The sequence below is a fragment of the Salmo trutta genome, chromosome 31 (assembly GCF_901001165.1).
Source record: "Salmo trutta chromosome 31, fSalTru1.1, whole genome shotgun sequence".
Lineage (NCBI taxonomy): Eukaryota > Metazoa > Chordata > Actinopteri > Salmoniformes > Salmonidae > Salmo > Salmo trutta.
This window is the reverse complement of record NC_042987.1, coordinates 22457980-22478436: the sequence shown is the minus strand read 5'-3', so window position 1 is coordinate 22478436 and position 20457 is coordinate 22457980. Positions and strand designations below refer to the sequence as shown.

Genomic DNA, 20457 nt, shown 5'->3' with positions numbered 1-20457 from the left:
GAGCCTTTGATGATCACAGATCCACAAGTATTCCCCTAAATCACAGTGTTGAAATATGTTCTCAAAAATGTCTGTGTTGTTATTTATTTGCTGTTTCTTTTTGCTGCTCTGAAGAGAGCTGGGGGTGGCCTGGCCACTGAGGCTAATGTCCCCTCTAGCTTCCGCTTCAGTTCAGCCGAGTTTAATGCAAAAAGAGGGAGAGAGAAAAAAATCTTTAGAGAACAAAGAGCAGCAATCTATGGAAAAACAAAAGGGCCTAGGCCGGTTCACTCAAGCAAAAAATAGCAGATAAAGGAGCCTCTCTTTGCAAGCAGGAGCAAAGGCGCTTGGTATGTGGGAATGGGAGACTAGCAGCTTTATTTGAAGCCACTCTCTTCATGAATCATTGGAGTGAGGTTGGGCCCAGAGTTAGGACACTTCGGGGATTCCTTTCTCTCTCTCTACCAACTAAAGTAAATGGCCTCGAAGTATCTAGATTTAAAAATATATATATATCGTTTTTATATGATTGGTACAACATTATTTTATGACTTGTAATGTTCTGAGTTCTAGTTTTTGTGTTCACATTTTTTTAATATAGTTTCATTATTGGATTTTTTGGAGGTGCGAGAATGTCAAATTAGAACATAAAATTGACCAAGTGGGTTATATATTTGCCATGAGACATCTTTAGATTATTGTAAGAAATAAATGGTACAATTTTAACACAGGACAAAGTCAAAAAGATTTTGATGATCATCTGCAGCACCTGACTACTCCAGAAAACGGAGACATTACGACCTATGCAGCCAAGGCCCTTTCCCGTTGTCTGGTGTATTATGGGTAATGTGATATGATATAGATGTCACAAGGGCAATCTTGTAAAGCAGAGGGTGCTTCCTCTTGACAAGTACTCTCCTTGTATTGGTGGGAGCCACTGAGTTAGCGCACTGTAAAGTTGACTTTGTACAGCCAAAGCTGTCAACTGACACCAAAGCATTATCCCTCAGGCCACATAATTGCCTGCTCTTTGGGGCAAATGATAAATTTTGCATGGGAGGAGGACCCAAAGGCAGCAGCAGCGAAAGGCCTCAGGATTAGGCCTTTTGAAAGGCTCTGTGAACATCACACCACTAAACATTGTGAGAAGCAGGCAGGCAATCAGCCCGGCCTCCCAGCAGAGAGAGCACACAGACAGACTCCCTGCTCAGCTCAGCCACCAGCCAGCAAGCCCTCTCACTGCTCTACTGCAGCCTTATCAAGATGTCTGCGAGACAGAGGTAATTGTTATGACTTGATGCACAAAGTTAAGAAATAGGAGCGAGCAGCCTGCCGCCGTGCCTTTCCCTCTGCATTGTGGCCCCGTGTAACAGGATAATAAACGCTACTTTATAAATGCAGCATCTGCAGCTCCTCGCCACCAGGGAGAATCCGGCAGAGGCAGGGCAAGACCAGAACCAGCCAATGGCATACAGGAAGGCAGGGAAGTCTGGAGGTGGCATGGGGTGTAAGCTGGAGGAGGAAAGGAAAAGGAAGATGCAGAAGGTTCTGCAGAAAGAGCACAGCTGAACTGCACTGGATAGGACTGTATATAAAGACATGCAGTGACGCAGATTGCTATGTCCATGGCATCTCTCTACTGTGCCCTGCGACTCCCTCTGAGCCTGTATGTTTCTCTGTTCCTCTACAGGGGGATGCCTGACATCCAGTGGATGAACCTGGACCCTCTGAAGCTGATGGAGGAGCTCAGCCAGTTCACCAGTCTGGAGGGCTTCAGGGAAATGCTGGACAAGGCCCAGGTGGGCCACGCTTACATGAACCGCCCCTGCCTGGACCCCAACGACCCCGAGTGCCCCCTCAGCGCCCCCAACAAGGACCTGAGAGAGGTAAGCTAGCGCCACAGTACCCCTATCTCCCTTCCACCTCTCCATCTCTGCCTCTCTATCTCTTTCCACCACCACTCTCCCTCTCTTTTAAAGAAGAGGGTATTTTAGTGAGCCCAATGTGCCTGGTTGTTAAATAAGCTAACTGTTGGCCCTGCCTGTCTGTCTGTCTCCCTCCACAGAGTCCTGACATTGCCGGGCGGCTCCAAGGCGGTTGCCACGGTTTCTCCAAAAAGTTCATGCACTGGCAGGAGGAGCTTATCCTGGGCGGCCGGGTCAAGGACACACAGAATGCTTTGCAGAGGTAAGAGGGGGAGGGGGTGTACACCAGGGCCAGGGGAGGATTGAAGGCAAGTGAAGGGAGTGGAGCGAGGGCAGAGAGGGCCTAGCTAGCAGTGAGGAATCCCTCTGACTCCTTAAAACCTCACACAGCCATGGAATGCCTCTGACTCCTAAGAACCTCACACATCCAAAGAATGCCGCTGACTCCTAAGAACCTCACACATCCGAGGAATGCCTCTGACTCCTAAGAACCTCACACAGCCAAGGAATGCCTCTGACTCCTAAGAACCTCACACATCTGAGGAATGCCTCTGACTCCTAAGAACCTCACACATCCGAGGAATGCCTCTGACTCCTAAGAACCTCACACAGCCGAGGAATGCCTCTGACTCCTAAGAACCTCACACAGCCAAGGAATGCCTCTGACTCCTAAGAACCTCACACAGCCAAGGAATGCCTCTGACTCCTAAGAACCTCACACAGCCAAGGAATGCCTCTGACTCCTAAGAACCTCACACAGCCGAGGAATGCCTCTGACTCCTAAGAACCTCATACATCTTAGGAATGCCTCTGACTCCTAAGAACCTCACACAGCCGAGGAATGCTTCTGACTCCTAAGAACCTCACACAGCCGAGGAATGCCTCTGACTCCTAAGAACCTCACACATCTGAGGAATGCCTCTGACTCCTAAGAACCTCACACATCTGAGGAATGCCTCTGACTCCTAAGAACCTCACACATCTGAGGAATGCCTCTGACTCCTAAGAACCTCACAGATCTGAGGAATGTCTCTGACTCATAAGAACCTCACAGATCTGAGGAATGCCTCTGACTCCTAATAACCTCATACATCTGAGGAATGGCTCTGACTCCTAAGGACCTCATACATCTGAGGAATACCTCTGACTCCTAAGGGCCTCACACAGCCAAGGAATGCCTCTGACTCCTAAGAACCTCACACATCTGAGGAATGCCTCTGACTCCTAAGAACCTCACACATCTGAGGAATGCCTCTGACTCCTAAGAACCTCACACATCTGAGGAATGCCTCTGACTCCTAAGAACCTCACACATCTGAGGAATGCCTCTGACTCCTAAGAACCTCACACATCTGAGGAATGCCTCTGACTCCTAAGAACCTCACACATCTGAGGAATACCTCTGACTCCTAATAACCTCACAGATCTGAGGAATGCCTCTGACTCCTAAGAACCTCACAGATCTGAGGAATGCCTCTGACTCATAAGAACCTCACAGATCTGAGGAATGCCTCTGACTCCTAAGGACCTCATACATCTGAGGAATGCCTCTGACTCCTAAGGACCTCACACAGCCAAGGAATGCCTCTGACTCCTAAGAACCTCACACATCTGAGGAATGCCTCTGACTCCTAAGAACCTCACACATCTGAGGAATGCCTCGTATGAAGCAGGATCGGTTTCCTCCTCTGACCCCTGCGTAGGACAGATCAATCAAACATGATGGACAGCCACATAAACTAAAGACAGATTTGTTGTGGAGGGGAGTGGGGAAAAAAGGCAGCCTCTCCTTTAAGTCAGAGAATGAAAAAGGGGACGCCAAAGATAAGTCCAAATACAATGGTGTACTACCACACATTTCTAATGCTAAGGATATTTACATTTTACATTTACGTCATTTAGCAGACGCTCTTATCCAGAGCGACTTACAAATATGTAAAACATCTTGATATACTGCCATATGTATGTAAGACACGTTTCCTGGGCTCTGTTATGTATTATGAATGATTTATTTTATTTCAATTGAATTTAAAACCACAGCACAAATATGGATGGATTGACAGTGTTGGGCCTCTGCCCAGATCACGACCCTGGCAAATCTGGAGGGAGGAATACAGTCATTTAAAGCCACAGAGTTTTTTCCATGATATGATTTACGATAATCTCATTCACATTTTTAACACCACAACTCTCACATCGGTGCCAAGTTGCCTTCAGGGCCATCTGTGCTCGCTGTGGAAAAAGGCATCAAGACACCTGCTTTCACCCGTTCAGGCAATAGAGCCTGAATCTGCATTCAGAAACACTAGCCAACAGCTGAATTCTCCACCCGTTTCTCCACGTACACTGTATACAACCACCTTTTGGTTTATATGACAGCCGAGACAAGAGTCCCCTAACAAGAGGACTCATAACGTTTTTCTGTACTATTTGGGGGGATTTGAATGTGGGGAACATGACTCCTCTGTGTGGCCTGAGCTCACTTGGCTGCAGGCGTCTGACGGTGTCTCTCTCTCTCTGCCTCCTGCAGTGCGGAGGCCCTCCAGACCATGTTTCTCCTGATGAGCCCCAAGCAGCTCTACGAGCACTTTAAGGACGACTATGAGATCCATGACATCAACTGGAATGAGGACAAGGCCACCGCCATCCTGGAGTCCTGGCAAAGGAAGTTTGTAGAGGTATGTATGGGTCAAAAGTGGTACTCATTAGTGCTCTACACCTGGTCAAAAGTATCAAACTATATAGGAAATAGGATGCCATTTGTTATGAAGCCTATGTTTCTGGACCCTAGCTCCCCACCTCTGCCGCCTGCACCTTTCACCAACCTGTCTTGACCCGTTTGAGTAATATGCCGGCAAATAAGAAATCAGAGAACAAATCATAGAGCGTTCTTTAGGTTGGCCTCAGGTTGGCTTGTTTTTCCCTACTCCTTTAAATTTGAGTCATGCTGTTTACCTACCACATGCGTAGAGGACTGGCTTTGGCCCAGGGACTGCAACCTCTGCCTGAATTCCATCAATCCTCAACTGCCTAGTAAACAGAGTCCTCCAAGGCCACTGACAGACTACCAGTTATAGGAACAAGCTGTTTTTGTGATAGCTGACACCCAGCATGCGGACTGAAGGAGTGGGAGGGTCATGCCTCCACCAATGCCCGCTCGCAAGAGAGGAGAAGAGGGAGAGAGTGAACGGGAGATGAGGAGAGGGTCACTGTAAAAACAAAGTGCAGGGTGTTGGGTTCCCCTAAGGTTATCGGCCATTCATGGTGCTGATGGAGTAGCTTGAGGGACCACGTGATCTCATTTGATCCCCTTGACCCTTGCTCTCTGGTATCTGTAGTCCTTATTTGTCAAGCTTCATAGGGGCTCACCTATATCTTGTTTGTGTGTTGTTGGCCCAAAATAGGAAGTTATGGGCATGCCCTGATCAAACTAGATCACTACTACTGGCTTATAATATTCATTAATTAATTAGATTAATGACCCTCACCTCATTTAAAATAAAGTTATTTGTTCCCCCCCCCCCCCCCAGGTGGCTCATGGCAGTATCCCCCAGAACTCCACTTCAGAGATCCACGCCTTCTCCACCACCACCCTCAACGACATCATGAAGTCCTTCTCTGATGTCAGTGTCATCCGGGTGGCTGGAGGCTACCTGCTCATGGTAAGAAGGAGTAACCGACTCTCTCTACTGTAGCTTCATCATTGATATCAGTGGTTCAGTATGGATGGGTATTCACCTGTGCTGAGTTCAAAGTTCAAATCCTCACCCTCTCTCTTCTCTCCCATCCTATTCTAGCTGGCCTACGCCTGTGTGACCATGCTCCGTTGGGACTGTGCCAAGTCCCAGGGGGCCGTGGGGCTGGCTGGCGTGCTCCTGGTGGCTCTGTCTGTGGCAGCTGGCCTGGGGCTGTGCTCTCTGCTGGGCCTGTCCTTTAACGCTGCCACCACACAGGTTCTCCCCTTCCTGGCTCTGGGGATCGGTGTGGATGACATGTTCCTTCTGGCCCACTCCTTCACTGAGACTGGCATCAACATCCCCTTTAAGGTAAACTAGCTACCTCCACTCCCCAAGCCTCCTAGTTCAATCACCTGTAGATCCACTGTAACCTCAAACTTAGTCTCTGTCCCAAAATCATGGCTCTGGTCAACATTAGTGCACTATATAGGAAATAGGGTGCCATTTGTGACGCATACTTAGTTATATTAGTTAGAATGACAACAGTTACTTATATTCATCTACTCTGGCTGGCCTGGCACTAACCGTTGACTGTGTTTTGGTTTACCCCTGCAGGAAAGGACAGGGGACTGCCTGAGGAGGACTGGCACCAGTGTGGCGCTCACCTCCATCAACAACATGATCGCCTTCTTCATGGCAGCCCTGGTCCCCATCCCAGCACTGCGTGCCTTCTCTCTGCAGGTACTAGACTGTGCTGTATGCCCCACTGTTTACACTGCCTAGCTCTGCCATGGAACCAGGAGTGCTAGGCACCCACGCTGAAGGAGACACACACATAAAAAAAATTGGGCCACAGGCTTTTTTAGAAGTGACATTTATTATTATTATTTATTTTTAATTTAGGGGTGGATCAGCTTAATATAGCAGAAAGAATATTGCTTCCATCAATGTAATTGTCTGCATCATTTCCAATCCCCCATATATTTTTTTGGTAAATATATATATCCATACACGCATGCATACATATACACATATATACATACACATACCTGTGGGGGGTGTCTTTGTTCTTTTCCCTTCCTCTTTGTATTGCTCACTGCAGCCTTTATCTCACTCTCTCCCTCCCTCTCCCTCTCCCTCTCTCTCTCTCTCTCTCTCTCTCTCTCTCTCTCTCTCTCTCTCTCTCTCTCTCTCTCTCTCCCTTTCTCCCCTCTCTCCCTTTCTCCCTCTCTCTCTTTCTCCTGTTCTCTCGCTCTCTCTCTCTTTCTCCCGTTCTCTCTCTCGCTCTCTCAGGTGGGGAGGGTGGAAATAATCAGAGTAGGGAGTGGATCAGTATATCACTGGGCCGTCAGCCTCTAGCTCTGTGATCTACCCGCCTCCCCCCTGGGTGGTCTGTGGTGCAGTGAAACCATACCAACTATAATGTCAGCCCCAGGGTGATAGAGTAGGGAGGTAGGAGGGGTTCTGCACAGACACGCAGAGAGGGAAAGGGGGATACCTAATCAGTTGCACAACTGAATGCATTCAACCAAAACGTGTCTTCCTGCATTTAACCCAACCCTTCTGAATCAGACAAGTGTGGGGGGGCTGTCTTAATCGATGTCCAACTGCCTTGCTCAAGGGCAAAATGGCACATTTTTCCAACTTGCCGGCTCTGGGATTCGAATCAGCGACCTTTCGGTTTCTAGCCCAACACTCTTAAAAGCAGCAGCGGCCTTGGGAGTCCCCTTTCCTCTCCCTCAGTTCCCTGGCTTGTTGACTATTTTCGCTGGTGATTTAGGGAGCGTTTTTTTACTTTGTTTGTTTTCTTTTACTTTCTGGGACTGAATCCGAGGCACTAAAACAGCAAGAGAGCTTGAATGTAGAGCCCTTTTTTGTGGAGCTCAAGAAGGCAGCTGTGGAGTCGGGTGGCAGCATTGGAGCGAAGTCATGAACAGGGTTGGCCCCTCTCCTAAACAGTATTTCTCTCTCTCCTTCCCCCCTTTCTCTCTCTCTCTCTCTCTCTCTCTCTTTCTCTCTCTCTCTCTCTCTCCCTAGGCGGCCATTATTGTGGTGTTCAACTTCGCCATGGTGCTCCTCATCTTCCCGGCCATTCTGAGTTTGGACCTGCACCGTCGGGAGGACAAGCGTCTGGACATCCTGTGTTGTTTCTACAGCCCCTGCTCCTCCCGGGTCATCCAGATCCAACCCCAGGAGTTCTCCGATGCCAACGACAACACCACCACCACCACCCACAGCCACGCGCCTGGCACCCAGACTACAACAACCTACACAGGCTCCACCATCATTACCAGCACCCAGATCACCACCACCGTCCAGGCCTTCACCCAGTGTGACGCGGCAGGCCAGCACATAGTCACCATCCTGCCCCCCACCTCCCAGATCTCCACCAGCCCTCCCTCTGTGGTGGTGGCCTCCTCCCCTGTTCCCCCCTCCCCCACCGACTCCTACGGCTCCCAGCTCTTCAGCCCATCCAGCTCCACCCGGGACCTCCTGGCCCAGATGGATGAGTCCAAGGAGGCCAGGGAGTGTGTTCCACTCCCCTTCTTCCGCTGGAACCTGTCAAGCTTCGCCCGGGACAAGTACGCTCCTCTCCTCCTAAAGCCAGAGAGCAAGGTGGTGGTCGTGGTCCTCTTCGTGGCTCTGCTGGGGCTCAGCCTGTACGGAACCACCATGGTCCATGATGGACTCTACCTGACCGACATTGTGCCCCGCGACACCAAGGAGTACGACTTCATCAACGCCCAGTTCAAGTACTTCTCTTTCTACAACATGTACCTGGTGACCATGGACGGCTTTGACTATGCCCGCTCCCAGCGTCTCCTCATCCAACTGCACAACTCCTTCATCTCGGTCAAGTATGTGGTGAAGGACAGCGACCAGCAGCTGCCCCGGATGTGGCTGCACTATTTCCAAGACTGGCTCAGAGGTAAATACAGTTTAATTAAAGGAGACCTTATTTTAGTTCATTCTAGAAGCCCCATAGTGATTCTAGTGTTAGTCAGTGTGTATTTGAAAGGGAACTCCGTCTGTGGTGGGTTCTTGCCCTTGAGGTAGAGAGTTTGGTGATGTCAGGGCCTTTGGAGTGACAGGCTGGGGTTTGATGTTTATCTTTAGTCTAAGGACAAAGGTGGAGGATGGGAGGTGGATGGGAGGTGAGTTAAAGTCTGTGGCGGTGAAAGTTCACCCACATCCAGCAGGGCTGGAGGGCAGATGATATCATAGGAAGGCCAAAGGTTACCTTTTGGCCTCTTCCCTCCGGCTTAACGTTGTTGGAGGTCCTAGACTGGTCGTGAGGAAGTATTACGGTACAGGGTGTTAAGCTATTAAGCTAAAATTAAGCTATCGAGGGTGGGCCGTGGGTAACCAGGTTTGCCGTTCCAAAACATGAGGAACTGAACTCTTCAATCGATGGAGAACTGGAGTGGCATAAAAGACTCTCTCTCTCTCCACTCCTCCCTCGATGCTATGCCTTTCTAGTCAGAATCTCCCTGTAATTAGAGAAAGGTTGTGTGGAACTGGTTTTTAGCTGCAGCGCCAGACTTTGTCATTTGGAAAACACGAAAGGCTTTGCTGGTTAGTTTATTCAGCCCATACACATGAGGAACAGAGCTGTTGTTTTTGGATGAGTGTGTGTGATTGTAGGAGGTTGATATTCAGAACACTCTGTAAAACGTCTTATTTTAATTTGATGACTCATTCTAAACGTGCCAGTCTACCATCATGTTTTCACTACTCTAAAATATAACTCCTAGCATAGTACTCAAAACACCGTCAATAGTTATATGATATAATAACCATGAGAATGTAGTGGTAAAAGTAGATCCGACAGAGATGGCTAACCCTGTGCTGTCCTGTGTTCTTTTTCTCTCTCCTTTAGGACTGCAGGCTGCCTTCGATGCAGACTGGGAATCAGGCAGAATCACCTGGGATAACTACCGTAACGGCACTGAGGATGGTGTTCTGGCCTACAAGCTGCTCATCCAGACAGGCTCCAAGAAGGACCCCTTCAACTACAACCAGGTGTGTACCGTTACAGTGCCATGCCCCTACTGAGTTCAATAGAACTCCGTTTCCCAGCTCTGACCTCAATGGGACTTCCTGGTTAGGTTGAATCACCCCTCAATATGTTAGAAGGTATAGTCCTGCTACTGCGAATGCTAAACCCAGTCTCTCTCTGTCTGTCTACTCCAGCTGACTTCTCGTCGTCTGATGAATGAGGAGGGTCTGATTCACCCAGAGGTCTTCTATATCTACCTGACTGTGTGGGTGAGCAATGACCCTCTGGGCTATGCTGCCTCTCAGGGTAACTTCTACCCTCAGCCTCGCGAGTGGATCCACGACAAGTATGACACCACCGGAGAGAATCTGCGCAGTAAGTAGGCATCTCTTTAAAATCATATTAATCATTTTTAATCAAGTTGCTACCATGATCCAAGTTCATAATGGTCTAGGACATGTGTATCTTTCCTTCAATGTAAAGGTATTGTTGATACTAACAACAGATTGTAAATCTGTGAGAACCTGAGTGTCTAACCTCTCCTCCATCTGTCACAGTCCCTGCCGCGGAGCCCCTGGAGTTTGCTCAGTTCCCTTTCTACCTGAACGGCCTGAGGCAGGCGTCCGACTTCATCGAGAGCATCGAGAGCGTGCGCGCCATCTGCGAGGAGTTCACCCGTAAAGGTGTTCTCAACTACCCCAACGGTTACCCCTTCCTGTTCTGGGAGCAGTACATCGGCTTGCGACACTGGTTCCTCCTGGCGGTCAGCGTGGTGCTAGCCTGCACCTTCCTGGTCTGTGCCATCCTCCTGCTCAACCCCTGGACCGCTGGCATCATTGTAGGTCCCCTCAGCTCAGCATCCCTCCTCCTCTTCTCCTCCTCTTCTTTCTCCTCCTCCTCCTCCTCCTTCCAGGCCTCCCTCCCTCAGCACAGCTCAATAACCCTGCCACAGAGGGAGCGGAGGCCCCATGTCTGGGGAGGGCCCATGGCGGGTTGGCCTGGGGGGTGCTACTCACACCCCCCAGGCCTTTGTCATTCTAATCTGGCCCGGCCGGTCTTAGAAAAGGAAATGCAAAGCCTCTGCTGAAGACTTTACCTCCAGCTCCCTTTGTCAAAAATTGGGGACAGGACGGATCTGCCCAGTCGCGACCTTGGCCTGCTAAACCCATCCATCAGGCCTGGGGGGAGATGGCCTGTCAGCTCAGCGGCTGGGAAACATTTCACACAGCCTGGTGGTGAGGGGAGGGTCCCTGGGCCGCCCGCCTGGTCAGACCGCACTGAAGGGTGACTCTCGTGACCGACCGTTGGGGCTGTAGTGACGCGGTTCAGTCAGTGTGGCACAGGTTTCAGTTGGAATTGGAATGTATTTCATTTCACTATTTAAGTAGTCAGTCCTACTGAAAGACAGACAGCACAATCTTCCCAAACACGTGGGGGGGGGGGGTCCTTTCAGACCTACATGTGCACAGTCACATTGTCTCTCTTTAAGCTGGAGCTTCTATAGTTTCAATGCCTATATGTGGCCGCGCAATAAAACAGGGTTTTATCATTTCCAATTTAACCGTGACCAAATTGGGACCCCTGCAAACATCAGAGGTTCACGAGGCTAAGGATTTTCAAAGTCCTCTCGCTCTCTATCTTATTGAAAATAATGTTCTTCTAGAGAAGTACATTAGTGGTGAAATTGTGTCAGGAGGAATGACAAGTAGTAGAAGGGGAACGGTGAGAGTCCATATTGTATTTTGTCTGACACTGTCACTCATCTCAGCAACCTTGAAAGAGGGAGCAGCCAGGGACGGAGAGTGAGACTAGAGCCTGAGTGTAATTCAATGCCGTGCAGTTGACAGTGAAAACCTTTTGAATGTAGGGTCAAAAATGATGTCGGGTGAAGACCTAACTCTTACCTAAAATAGTATTATGGAAATAGGCACACACAGTTGTGGGTGCAAGACATAACTTTTTCTCTCTTCATCTCTAGCACGTTTACCTACACTTCAATGGTTGTGTTTCATTGTGACTCCAGAGTTTGAGGCAGTGTCTAACCAACCCGTGTTCCTCTCCTCAGGTCTTCATCCTGGCCATGATGACGGTGGAGCTGTTTGGTATCATGGGCCTGATCGGCATCAAGCTCAGTGCCATCCCAGTGGTCATCCTCATCGCCTCTGTGGGCATCGGCGTCGAGTTCACTGTCCATATCGCACTGGTAAAAAACCTCCCTGACTCTATTGGGCAGGGTACAAAACAAAGACAATGAAGATAAGAAGTGTTGTCAGGGATGGAATGATGATGTAGCCACTAGTTACTACTTTTTCCCATGAGTCTGTTCTACTGGACAGCCTGACCCTAACCCTCTGCCTCTGTCCGCTCTCCTGTCCCCAGGCCTTTCTGACGGCCATAGGCAATAGGAACAGGCGTTCTGCGGTGGCCCTGGAGCACATGTTTGCCCCTGTGATTGACGGGGCCATCTCTACTCTGTTAGGGGTCCTCATGCTGGCTGGCTCCGAGTTTGACTTCATCCTGAGGTGAGTGTGAGAGACTTCACTTCTGCCAGGGCAAATTCCCCCATTCCCCCCAGTCCATATGTCGTCTTACGGAGGAAGTGGTGGTGTTGTGTTTATGTTGCTGAGGGGTAGGCTGAGGGGTAGGCTGAGGGGGCTGATGCATGGAGACAATTGTCTGTTTCCCCCTGGGTGAGGGAGCCAGTGTGGGTGGGGGGTCAGGGGTGCATGCAGGTGGGAATGCGGACCCCCACCTGGCCCTGTCTGTCAGTCCTTTGTGCTGCTGCCTGCCTGCCTCCCCCAGCATCCTAATGGCTCCACCCTAATAGCACAACAAATGGAGAAAACAGCAAGGGTGTGGAACAGCTGCTTGTAAACATGTAAACGTTTGACTACCCACTGGGTGGTGGTGACTCGCACACATGCATACACCACACATACGAGCACACACACACGCATGTAAACACACACATACTATTTTCATACGGAATCTGTAAACATGCCAATCATCCGGTTGAAAGCTTTTGTGCCCAAATAGGGCACCGCAATAAAAAAAGGGTTTGAATTGGTCAGTTGTACCCCTACCAGAAGTCACCACCACAACCCTCACTCCCAACCAAGACCTCTGGCTTCTGTTGGATGGTCATTTTTTCTCTGCCAAAATGCATCAGTGGAAAAAAGCGAATAGCAATGTTTTCAGCTGAATCTGGCTTCAGCTGAAACTAAACCACAGCCTTGAGAACAGCCTCAAACAGGCCCATGACATAAAAATCGCTAACTGAGAAAGCAGGGCAGCACACTGAAAATATAAATACGCTCAGGGTGGCTTTTTGGCAGAAACGCTCCAAACTTCTCTAAGTGTTTGAGTCAAGCAACATGGTGGTACTGGGAAGGATTGTTTTCCCACCAAAAATGGAGAGAAGGAAAAAGAGACGAGAGAAGGACAAGAACAACAGGGTGGGAAAGAAAGAGGAGTGAGGAATAGAGAGTTGGGAGGAGGAGGGTGGCTGGTTCTAGGATAGTGGTGGAGCTTGGATGCTTGGTTGGAGAACTAAGTGTTGTGGTGGTGGTGGCTAGCAGGCAGCACGAGGAGAGCATTCACACTAGGAGGTCCTGTTTAGATGTAGCAGAGGAGAGCAGAGCCATCCCTCTAGCTGGGGAGTAGCATAAATACATTGCTGTAAACATCTCCTGGCGGTGGTACCGTGGATAAACAGCCCAGCGAGCTCAGCGGCCCCTCTCCAAAGGAGCCACCCTTTCCAACCCCTGACTCCGAATGGAAAAGATTACAGTTTATATAAACAACAGAATTCCTAACACTAGGTCTTCTCTGGAGGTCTAACCCAACCAGGCCGTGGATAGTTTAGGTACTCTCTTCTTTTTTTTTACCCCTTAAATAAATCAAGCTCCACTTTTGGAATGTTGACTTAGTAAAATAAACAAGTGACGTTTTTTCTTGCCTTTTCCCAGATGCAGGATAGTTATTATAGTGAGTGGTTGTATCTAACGAGTATCTAACGAGTTGAGTTGGACGGTAACTAGACGTGAACAGAGATGGTGGTTTCTGTTTCATCTGGTTTTCTACTCTTCCTTAGGGTATGTGTGTTTTCATTTGAAACTACATTCAGGGGCATAAGAAGTGACCAGTCACGTGTGTGTCTTTTCAAAGTCAGTCATGGTTGAGAAGACTGAACTGAAATGATTGGTGAAGTATTTGGTCATAACAAGTTAAGTTGAGGGATAGATTCTCAGAGTAAAACAGGGAGGTATCCATTTGCCTTGTTAAAGAGACAGACATAGGGATAGTAGAAGAGTAAATGGGAGGGTGCAATAGGAGCACAAGGGGAAATAAAGGCAAGCGCTATACCAAACTTTAAGAATGACCTTCCCTTCTGAGGTGTGACACGAACGAAGCCGGTGTGGTAGAGTCGGGGCAGGGATGAACGAAAGTTCCAGAATGCTATTATCCTTGTTCTTGTTTTTCATAATCCACTCTCTTTTTCTTACCTCTTTAAGTCTGGACCACAGTTAAAAGAGCTGAGCTCTCTGTTTTCTGTTAGTGTTTAAGTGGAGTGCTCTCTAATTTTCTCATGCGCTCTTTCTTGTGGCAACCTCAGCCCTCCCTCAGAGCACAGAGAGGCTCACAGAAACCCAGGCAACCTCACAGCTCTGTAGCCCATTATAGAGTACCCATTCACCACGCAACCATTTAGGGCAGAGCTAGGAACCACAACAGCTCCATACAATTCCAAGAGAGACAAAGACGAGGCTCTCAACAGCATTGGGAGCATCAAAGGCTGTTTTAGTTGGAGCATGTTGAGAATCTGATTTACCCCCTGCCCTTAACACACAAACACAATTTTTTTCCAGAGCAGCTTCCCATCCACTCTGGTTCTCTTCAGATACCAGACTAAGTATATGGTTTCCTCTCTGTTCTCATTACAAAGGCACACTGACTGTATGTACACTACCTGTATCTCTACTATCATGTGCGGCCCACTCCACACACTAATCAGCAGTGACGTTGAATACCAAACAGGATAGGATGAATAGTAGCTCTGGGACACATCCAAACAGCAGGCCTTGTCTATCTCTCTCATGTAGTGTCTGTGAGGTGTAATGTGATTTAGCTGACGTAGGCAGGCGGCTCGGCAGGCAGGAAGAGCAAGCAGGCTCCACTGGCCAGCCCAGTATAAACATAGAGGTGCCTTGCCCTCGCCACACTGAAATTGGAGCTCAATGACTTTGGATATTAAGTTGTTAAAGGGAAAATTACATTAGCAGCAGCGGCAGCAGCAGCTCGGAGGCCAGGAGGGGCACGTTTCTTCTCCCCAGCCTGCAGTCAGACAGGGGAGGGGAGGGGAGGGAGGGGCCTGGCGTTTCTGACGTGTAGGATCTGCTGGCTAATGTAAACACATATTTTAAGGAAGTGGCAGTGCTGTAGATAGATGAGGGCTCCCAGAGGGAGAAAATGGAGCCCAGGAATTTTCTTCCAACTTGTCAAGTTGCCAGTAGTAAAGAGGGACGGACAGAGGGAGAGAGGAAATTGAGGGGAAGGGGGGGGGAAAGGGAATGAAAAATAATGAGGAAAGTAGAGGCAAACATAGGGCTTGAGGGAGGTGGTCTGATTCTATCTACCCCCAGCTCTGCAATGTCCTCCCTTCCAGTGTGTCCTCATGTCACCTGTTTACTAATGTGCCTGAGTGCTGGTGGCGCTGAGAAGGAGCCTTGGTGACTGAATGTTCTTTCTGTGATGGTTGTGTTCCAGGTACTTCTTTGCGGTGCTGGCTATTCTGACCGTGCTGGGGATCCTGAATGGACTGGTGCTGCTGCCCGTGCTGCTCTCCCTCATGGGCCCACCCCCGGAGGTCACCCCGGCCGACAACGGCAGCCGCCTGCCCACCCCGTCGCCGGAGCCCCTCCCCCCTCCCATGACCCACCACGGCTACTACGGAGGACACGGTCCACAGGGCCCACGACAACAGGCCTTCTCAGAGTCATCGGACTCTGAGTACTACTCTGAAACGACTACCACATCAGGAATTGGGGAGGAGTATAAGTACTGTGACCGCAGTCCTTACATCACCCCTCCTACCTCTCATATACTACTGGAGGACAGCAAGAACCCCAGCTTCCCCAAACTCACGGTACGATAGTGCCACTGTATAGTTGCTACTTCATACATGATACTGCCCAAATACAGTATGATATGTGCATTGCATTGTTATTAACAATGAAAATCATGATTGTAACCTATCATGCCTATTATCGTTCTGCTCTTCCAGGTGGTGAAACCGTTCAAAGAGGGCCCGACCGTAACCGCTCAGAAAGATCTCTTAAATGAGTCTTCTCTGAATGCGGTGACTTCGGTCAGCTCTCAACTCACGCAGTGGGATAACAAACATGATTACAAATCTGACCAGGGACCCAGGAGGCAACATTTACCCAGTGACAGGACCCAGGGTCCTGAGAGGACTAATCACTGTGGTCCCAGGTCTCAGACCAACAGAGGGCCTCATCAGAACAGGACTAAGATGCCGGCCTATAATGGCGGTACCGCGCCCAGTAGTGCTGTTACTACCATGGTTACGGCCACAGCCTCTGTGACTGTGGCTGTGCACCCCAGCTTGCCGGGGGCCTACCATGGGTACATGCACGAGGGCTACGTGGACAGTGAATCAGACTGTTTTGAGGACACTAAGAGGACTTCACCATCTTGTGGGAAAGCTACCCAATCTTCCAAGCGTGAATCCTTGGAGGTTGAAGACCTGGAATCTGTACAGAACCAGCATCAGGCGAACCAGGCACAAGGTGAGTCTCACGCTGAATCTAAAACACCGTTTTACATACTTGGACTTTTAATTTTATGGTAGATCAACATTAGGCTATATTAGCACATTTTTACATTAACATTCTGTTCATAAGCTGTCTGTGTATGTCTCTGTGTGTGCAGTTATGACTGCTGTTCCAACAATGGTTCTCACTGTCCTCTTTCTTCCTTCTTGTGTTCCAGTTGGCCCACGGATCCAGGCAGCCAAAGATTACTAGACACCCTGCTACCCCACCCTGTCCCCTATGTCTGGAATCCATTTCTGGCTGGCTGCCTCTCACTTGGGAGCTCCCGATACCCAGCCCTTTCACTTTCAACTGTACATAGACCTCACACAGACGAGGATTTATTTTTAAAGATATTAAAAAAGGTCGTTTTAAGAATATATAAATTTATGAATATATATTTTAATACTAAATAGAGGGAAACAACTATTTAAAAGAGTACTGTATAACTTGGGTATTCTCTTGTGTAAAACTCAGATGTATAACATGATTCGGGGGGGTTTTCCTCCCTTTCTTTAGATTAAGAAGATGTGCTATATGTAAAAAAGTTCAGAAAAGTGAGACGTTAAGATATTAGGTTATTGTGTTTGTTTTTTTGCTGCTACACTTCAAAAAATGGAAATTATTTGCAGTACCCCCCTCCCCCGATCTATGTTGAGAAATCATTTTAGATGTTCTAGATGTTCTTACGCTAAGGGTGGAGGGCGTCTTATTGATTAAGCTCTGCAACACATAATGATCTATTCTGATTCTCCATCGTTGGTTATGATTGCACTGTACAAATACAAACAAGCTCAGTAAATCTTTTTTTCCTTCTAACAATAACCATTGTGCCTTCACAACACCTTCCCTCTTGAAATGCATAAGCACAGTACATATATTCAAAGTTCGACATAAATATGTCGTGTTTGTTTGAGAGCATCCTTTCACCGTTTTTATTTTGCGTTTAGAATCCCCAGATATGTACTTCATTTACTAATGTGACATGATGTACAGATTTAGCAAAACAATAGAATCTCCCACTTTGGCTTCTTCCATAATACATGGGCTGTTCATCCAGAATAATGCCTGTGTTCAGACAGTACATTAATATATTACCATGTATTTGTCCATTTCAATTAACCTGTAGCTCTGGAAGTCTGTGTGCAGTCAGCAACTTGACTTGTGTCACTTTGGGTTGAAGTTTCTTGAGCGTCATTCATTGTGCCCCAGCTCACTGGCATGTTGCATTATGTTCATTGTCTCGTTGTTATTTTGCAGTCTACATGTTTTATTACTTGAAGGAGCTGTTAAGGGTTTTATTTCTTTCCTGAGTTTATCTAAGCTGTACATTGGGTAAGGTCAACTTTGTCACCCCCCTTGTCCTCCAACTTAACTGGGGTCTAGGGGGTAATATTTGACAAATGCTGGTTGTTTCCCCAATCTTATTCTGAAAGGGAATTTAAATCAAATGCAAAGGGATTTTTTTTCTTTTACATTTTTTTGGCTGCTTTAGGGTTGTGGTAGACATTATTTCAACCTTGTGCAATTGTTGACTAGGTAATGCATTTTGAACAGGACAACTACTCCAAGACCCACTTCCTGTGTCATGGAGGAAGTCTGTGCAGTCACATGCTCTTCCCCTGTCTCTCTCTCGCTCTCTCTCTCTAGTTTGTGTAGGCCTCATGCAAGCCAGCATTTCAGTGATTTTGTTGTTATTTCATTTTTTACCTTTGTATTATGGTCAAAGTTGGTCGTTCAGTTGGTCACATCACTGCCAATTTAAATGCAGGGAAATGTAATAGATTTAAGTGGCAGCTTGGGTTTCTTTTGTTCATAGAGTTATGAAAGAAAAATAAAGTAGCTACTGTGCATTCTGGAACTAAACAAAAAAATAATATGTTTCAAGTACAACCGACATTCATTCACTGCTTCAATACAGAAATACATGAGGGTGTAAGTTATAGGAGTGCTAGGGTAGGGGTTGGGGGTTCTGCATAGAGTTGTAGTTTTATTTCAAATGTATGACATGCCATATAAATTATTTATATACAAATTTTATTTTTGTAGTTTGTACAGATGTTAGTCACTAGACTGAAGTTCTATTTTTAAAGAGTAAATATATATTATATATAATTATATCTATTGTTGCAGAGTTGTTTTTGTTTGTTTGCTTTTATTTTTGGGAGGGGGGGGTTGTCCACAATGAGTAGAGGGGGTTTCAGACAGACCCTATGTTTTGTTTTTTGGAGAGAAGGGTTCACTTGAAAATGAAGGAGAGGTGTGGCAGACACTGTCCACCATATTTAGTTTCCTCGCCTTTCCTTCTTCATGTAATTAATTGAAGTGTTATTACTCTTTTTGTCGATGTCTAAAACACTGTGACTTCCGAAAACTATGCTCAAGAAAACCCTTGTGTGACCATTATTTTCCCTCACCTTCTATAGGAATTGAACTAACAAAATAAATTCAAATGGAGAAAAAAATAATAATCCTATCTGTTTCCATGAGTCTTTTCTAAATTAACTCGGTGTGTTTTTTTCTGTTATTAACACAGTCAACAGCTTTATCACCTCCCTATGTCATCTTACAACTTGTTGGTCACAGATCTGTTTGCTGGGTAAATACACAGTCCTGTTTAATAGCCCTGCTGACCTCCACAAGTTCTCCAGGGCACATTGTTGAGAAGCTCATCAAATAACAAATATTTAAGATTGTGTCTCCAAAACTCATTCCATCAACTTTATTGTGACACAAGTAGTGGACACAATCCTGACCTGCTGTCAATCATTTTCTTTCCAGCACTCCAGTCTCCTTTTCACCTTTTCATTCGCGATGACATCACAAATCCCCATAGGACCAACTCCTTGAATGCCCTACTCCTTGAAGTTTGCAGTTCTCAAAAAAAACATTATTTTCCTCAAAACATATTTTTTATTTACCCATTAGTGTGTACTTTACTGTATTTATACTTGGGATATCACTTTTTAAGAGGAAAAGTTCAAAAATCACTGGAGGACATCTTTAACCCCAAGCCAAGTTATTTTATATACAAATTATGATTTGGTCATGGAGGAAGGGCTCTGTTAAATCTGTATCGCTGAAGCATTTAATTGCGTGATAGAAATGTAAAGGTAAATTCCAATTGAGCCTATGCAGCGTTCCAATTGAGCCTATGCAGCGTTCCAATTGAGCCTATGCAGCGTTCCAATTGAGCCTACGCAGCGTTCCAATTGAGCCTACGCAGAGTTCCAATTGAGCCTATGCAGCGTTCCAATTGAGCCTATGCAGCGTTCCAATTGAGCCTATGCAGCGTTTACCCTAAATGTCATCTCTGCTAACATGGGAACATTGCCTTAAAATTTCAATCACGCTGTAATCTGGAATTTCCGTCATATGGATTGAACAGAGCCTTCCCACTATTTCCCCCTTCTGTTGCGGTGACAAATGCTCAGACTTCAGCTAGCCAATCTTTGCTGCTAGCTTGCTGATGCTTGGAGGAATAATAAGGGTCAGGTACAGTTCTACTAAAGTAGACTAGGCCTCATTGTTATGACTACAACACCACTGTCCCCCAAACAACAGGTCCACCTGTGTAGATGAAAACTGTATGCTGTAAATTCCTGTGCTTCCCACAACATCTAATTTGTCAGCTACCTGGGTCTTTCGAAGTTACTGTTATGCCCCAGAGCCTTGGTAGAGGGAAGGTGGGTGAGGGGAAGTCTCCTGAGGTATAAGCACACAATGTACATAGGATAGTTCTTCACCATATTACAGTTAGTTGTATGGATTATATTGGTGTGTGAAAGGAAGATTTAACTTCAAAGTGCTACATTTCAATCAAATTGAAAGTATCAGATTAATTGGAACTCAGAGAACAGCCACATTTTCGATCAATCATTAATTTAAAAGCAACAACATGCTGCTATGTTCCCATTTAGGGCCATCATTTCAATGCCTATAGCCTACCTATGAAGATGATTATATTTTACAGTTACAGATACCATGTGTGTGTTATCTACTTTCTATTTCCCATTCTAAAGAAGTGGTAGTCAATATTTGGA

The 20457-nt window shown here is 47.1% G+C and overlaps 1 protein-coding gene across 2 annotated transcripts in view; it reads left to right on the top strand.

Moving 5' to 3' along the window:
- Positions 1-18885, top strand: part of LOC115169769 (protein patched homolog 1) — a 35868-nt gene extending 16983 nt beyond the window's left edge. Inside the window, exons 6-20 of one of the 2 annotated variants that reach the window (XM_029725693.1) lie at positions 1670-1865; positions 2045-2166; positions 4435-4582; positions 5435-5566; positions 5702-5950; positions 6197-6322; positions 7619-8510; positions 9462-9604; positions 9776-9956; positions 10139-10419; positions 11647-11784; positions 11961-12103; positions 15348-15726; positions 15865-16390; positions 16593-18885. In XM_029725693.1, the coding sequence (XP_029581553.1) occupies positions 1670-1865; positions 2045-2166; positions 4435-4582; positions 5435-5566; positions 5702-5950; positions 6197-6322; positions 7619-8510; positions 9462-9604; positions 9776-9956; positions 10139-10419; positions 11647-11784; positions 11961-12103; positions 15348-15726; positions 15865-16390; positions 16593-16627 (3691 nt within the window). In that variant the 3' untranslated portion in view covers positions 16628-18885. Of the gene's footprint in view, positions 1-1669; positions 1866-2044; positions 2167-4434; positions 4583-5434; positions 5567-5701; positions 5951-6196; positions 6323-6874; positions 7101-7618; positions 8511-9461; positions 9605-9775; positions 9957-10138; positions 10420-11646; positions 11785-11960; positions 12104-15347; positions 15727-15864; positions 16391-16592 lie in introns of those variants that run through there. The other variant, XM_029725694.1, reaches the window with a different exon arrangement.
- Positions 18886-20457: the final 1572 nt, after the last annotated feature.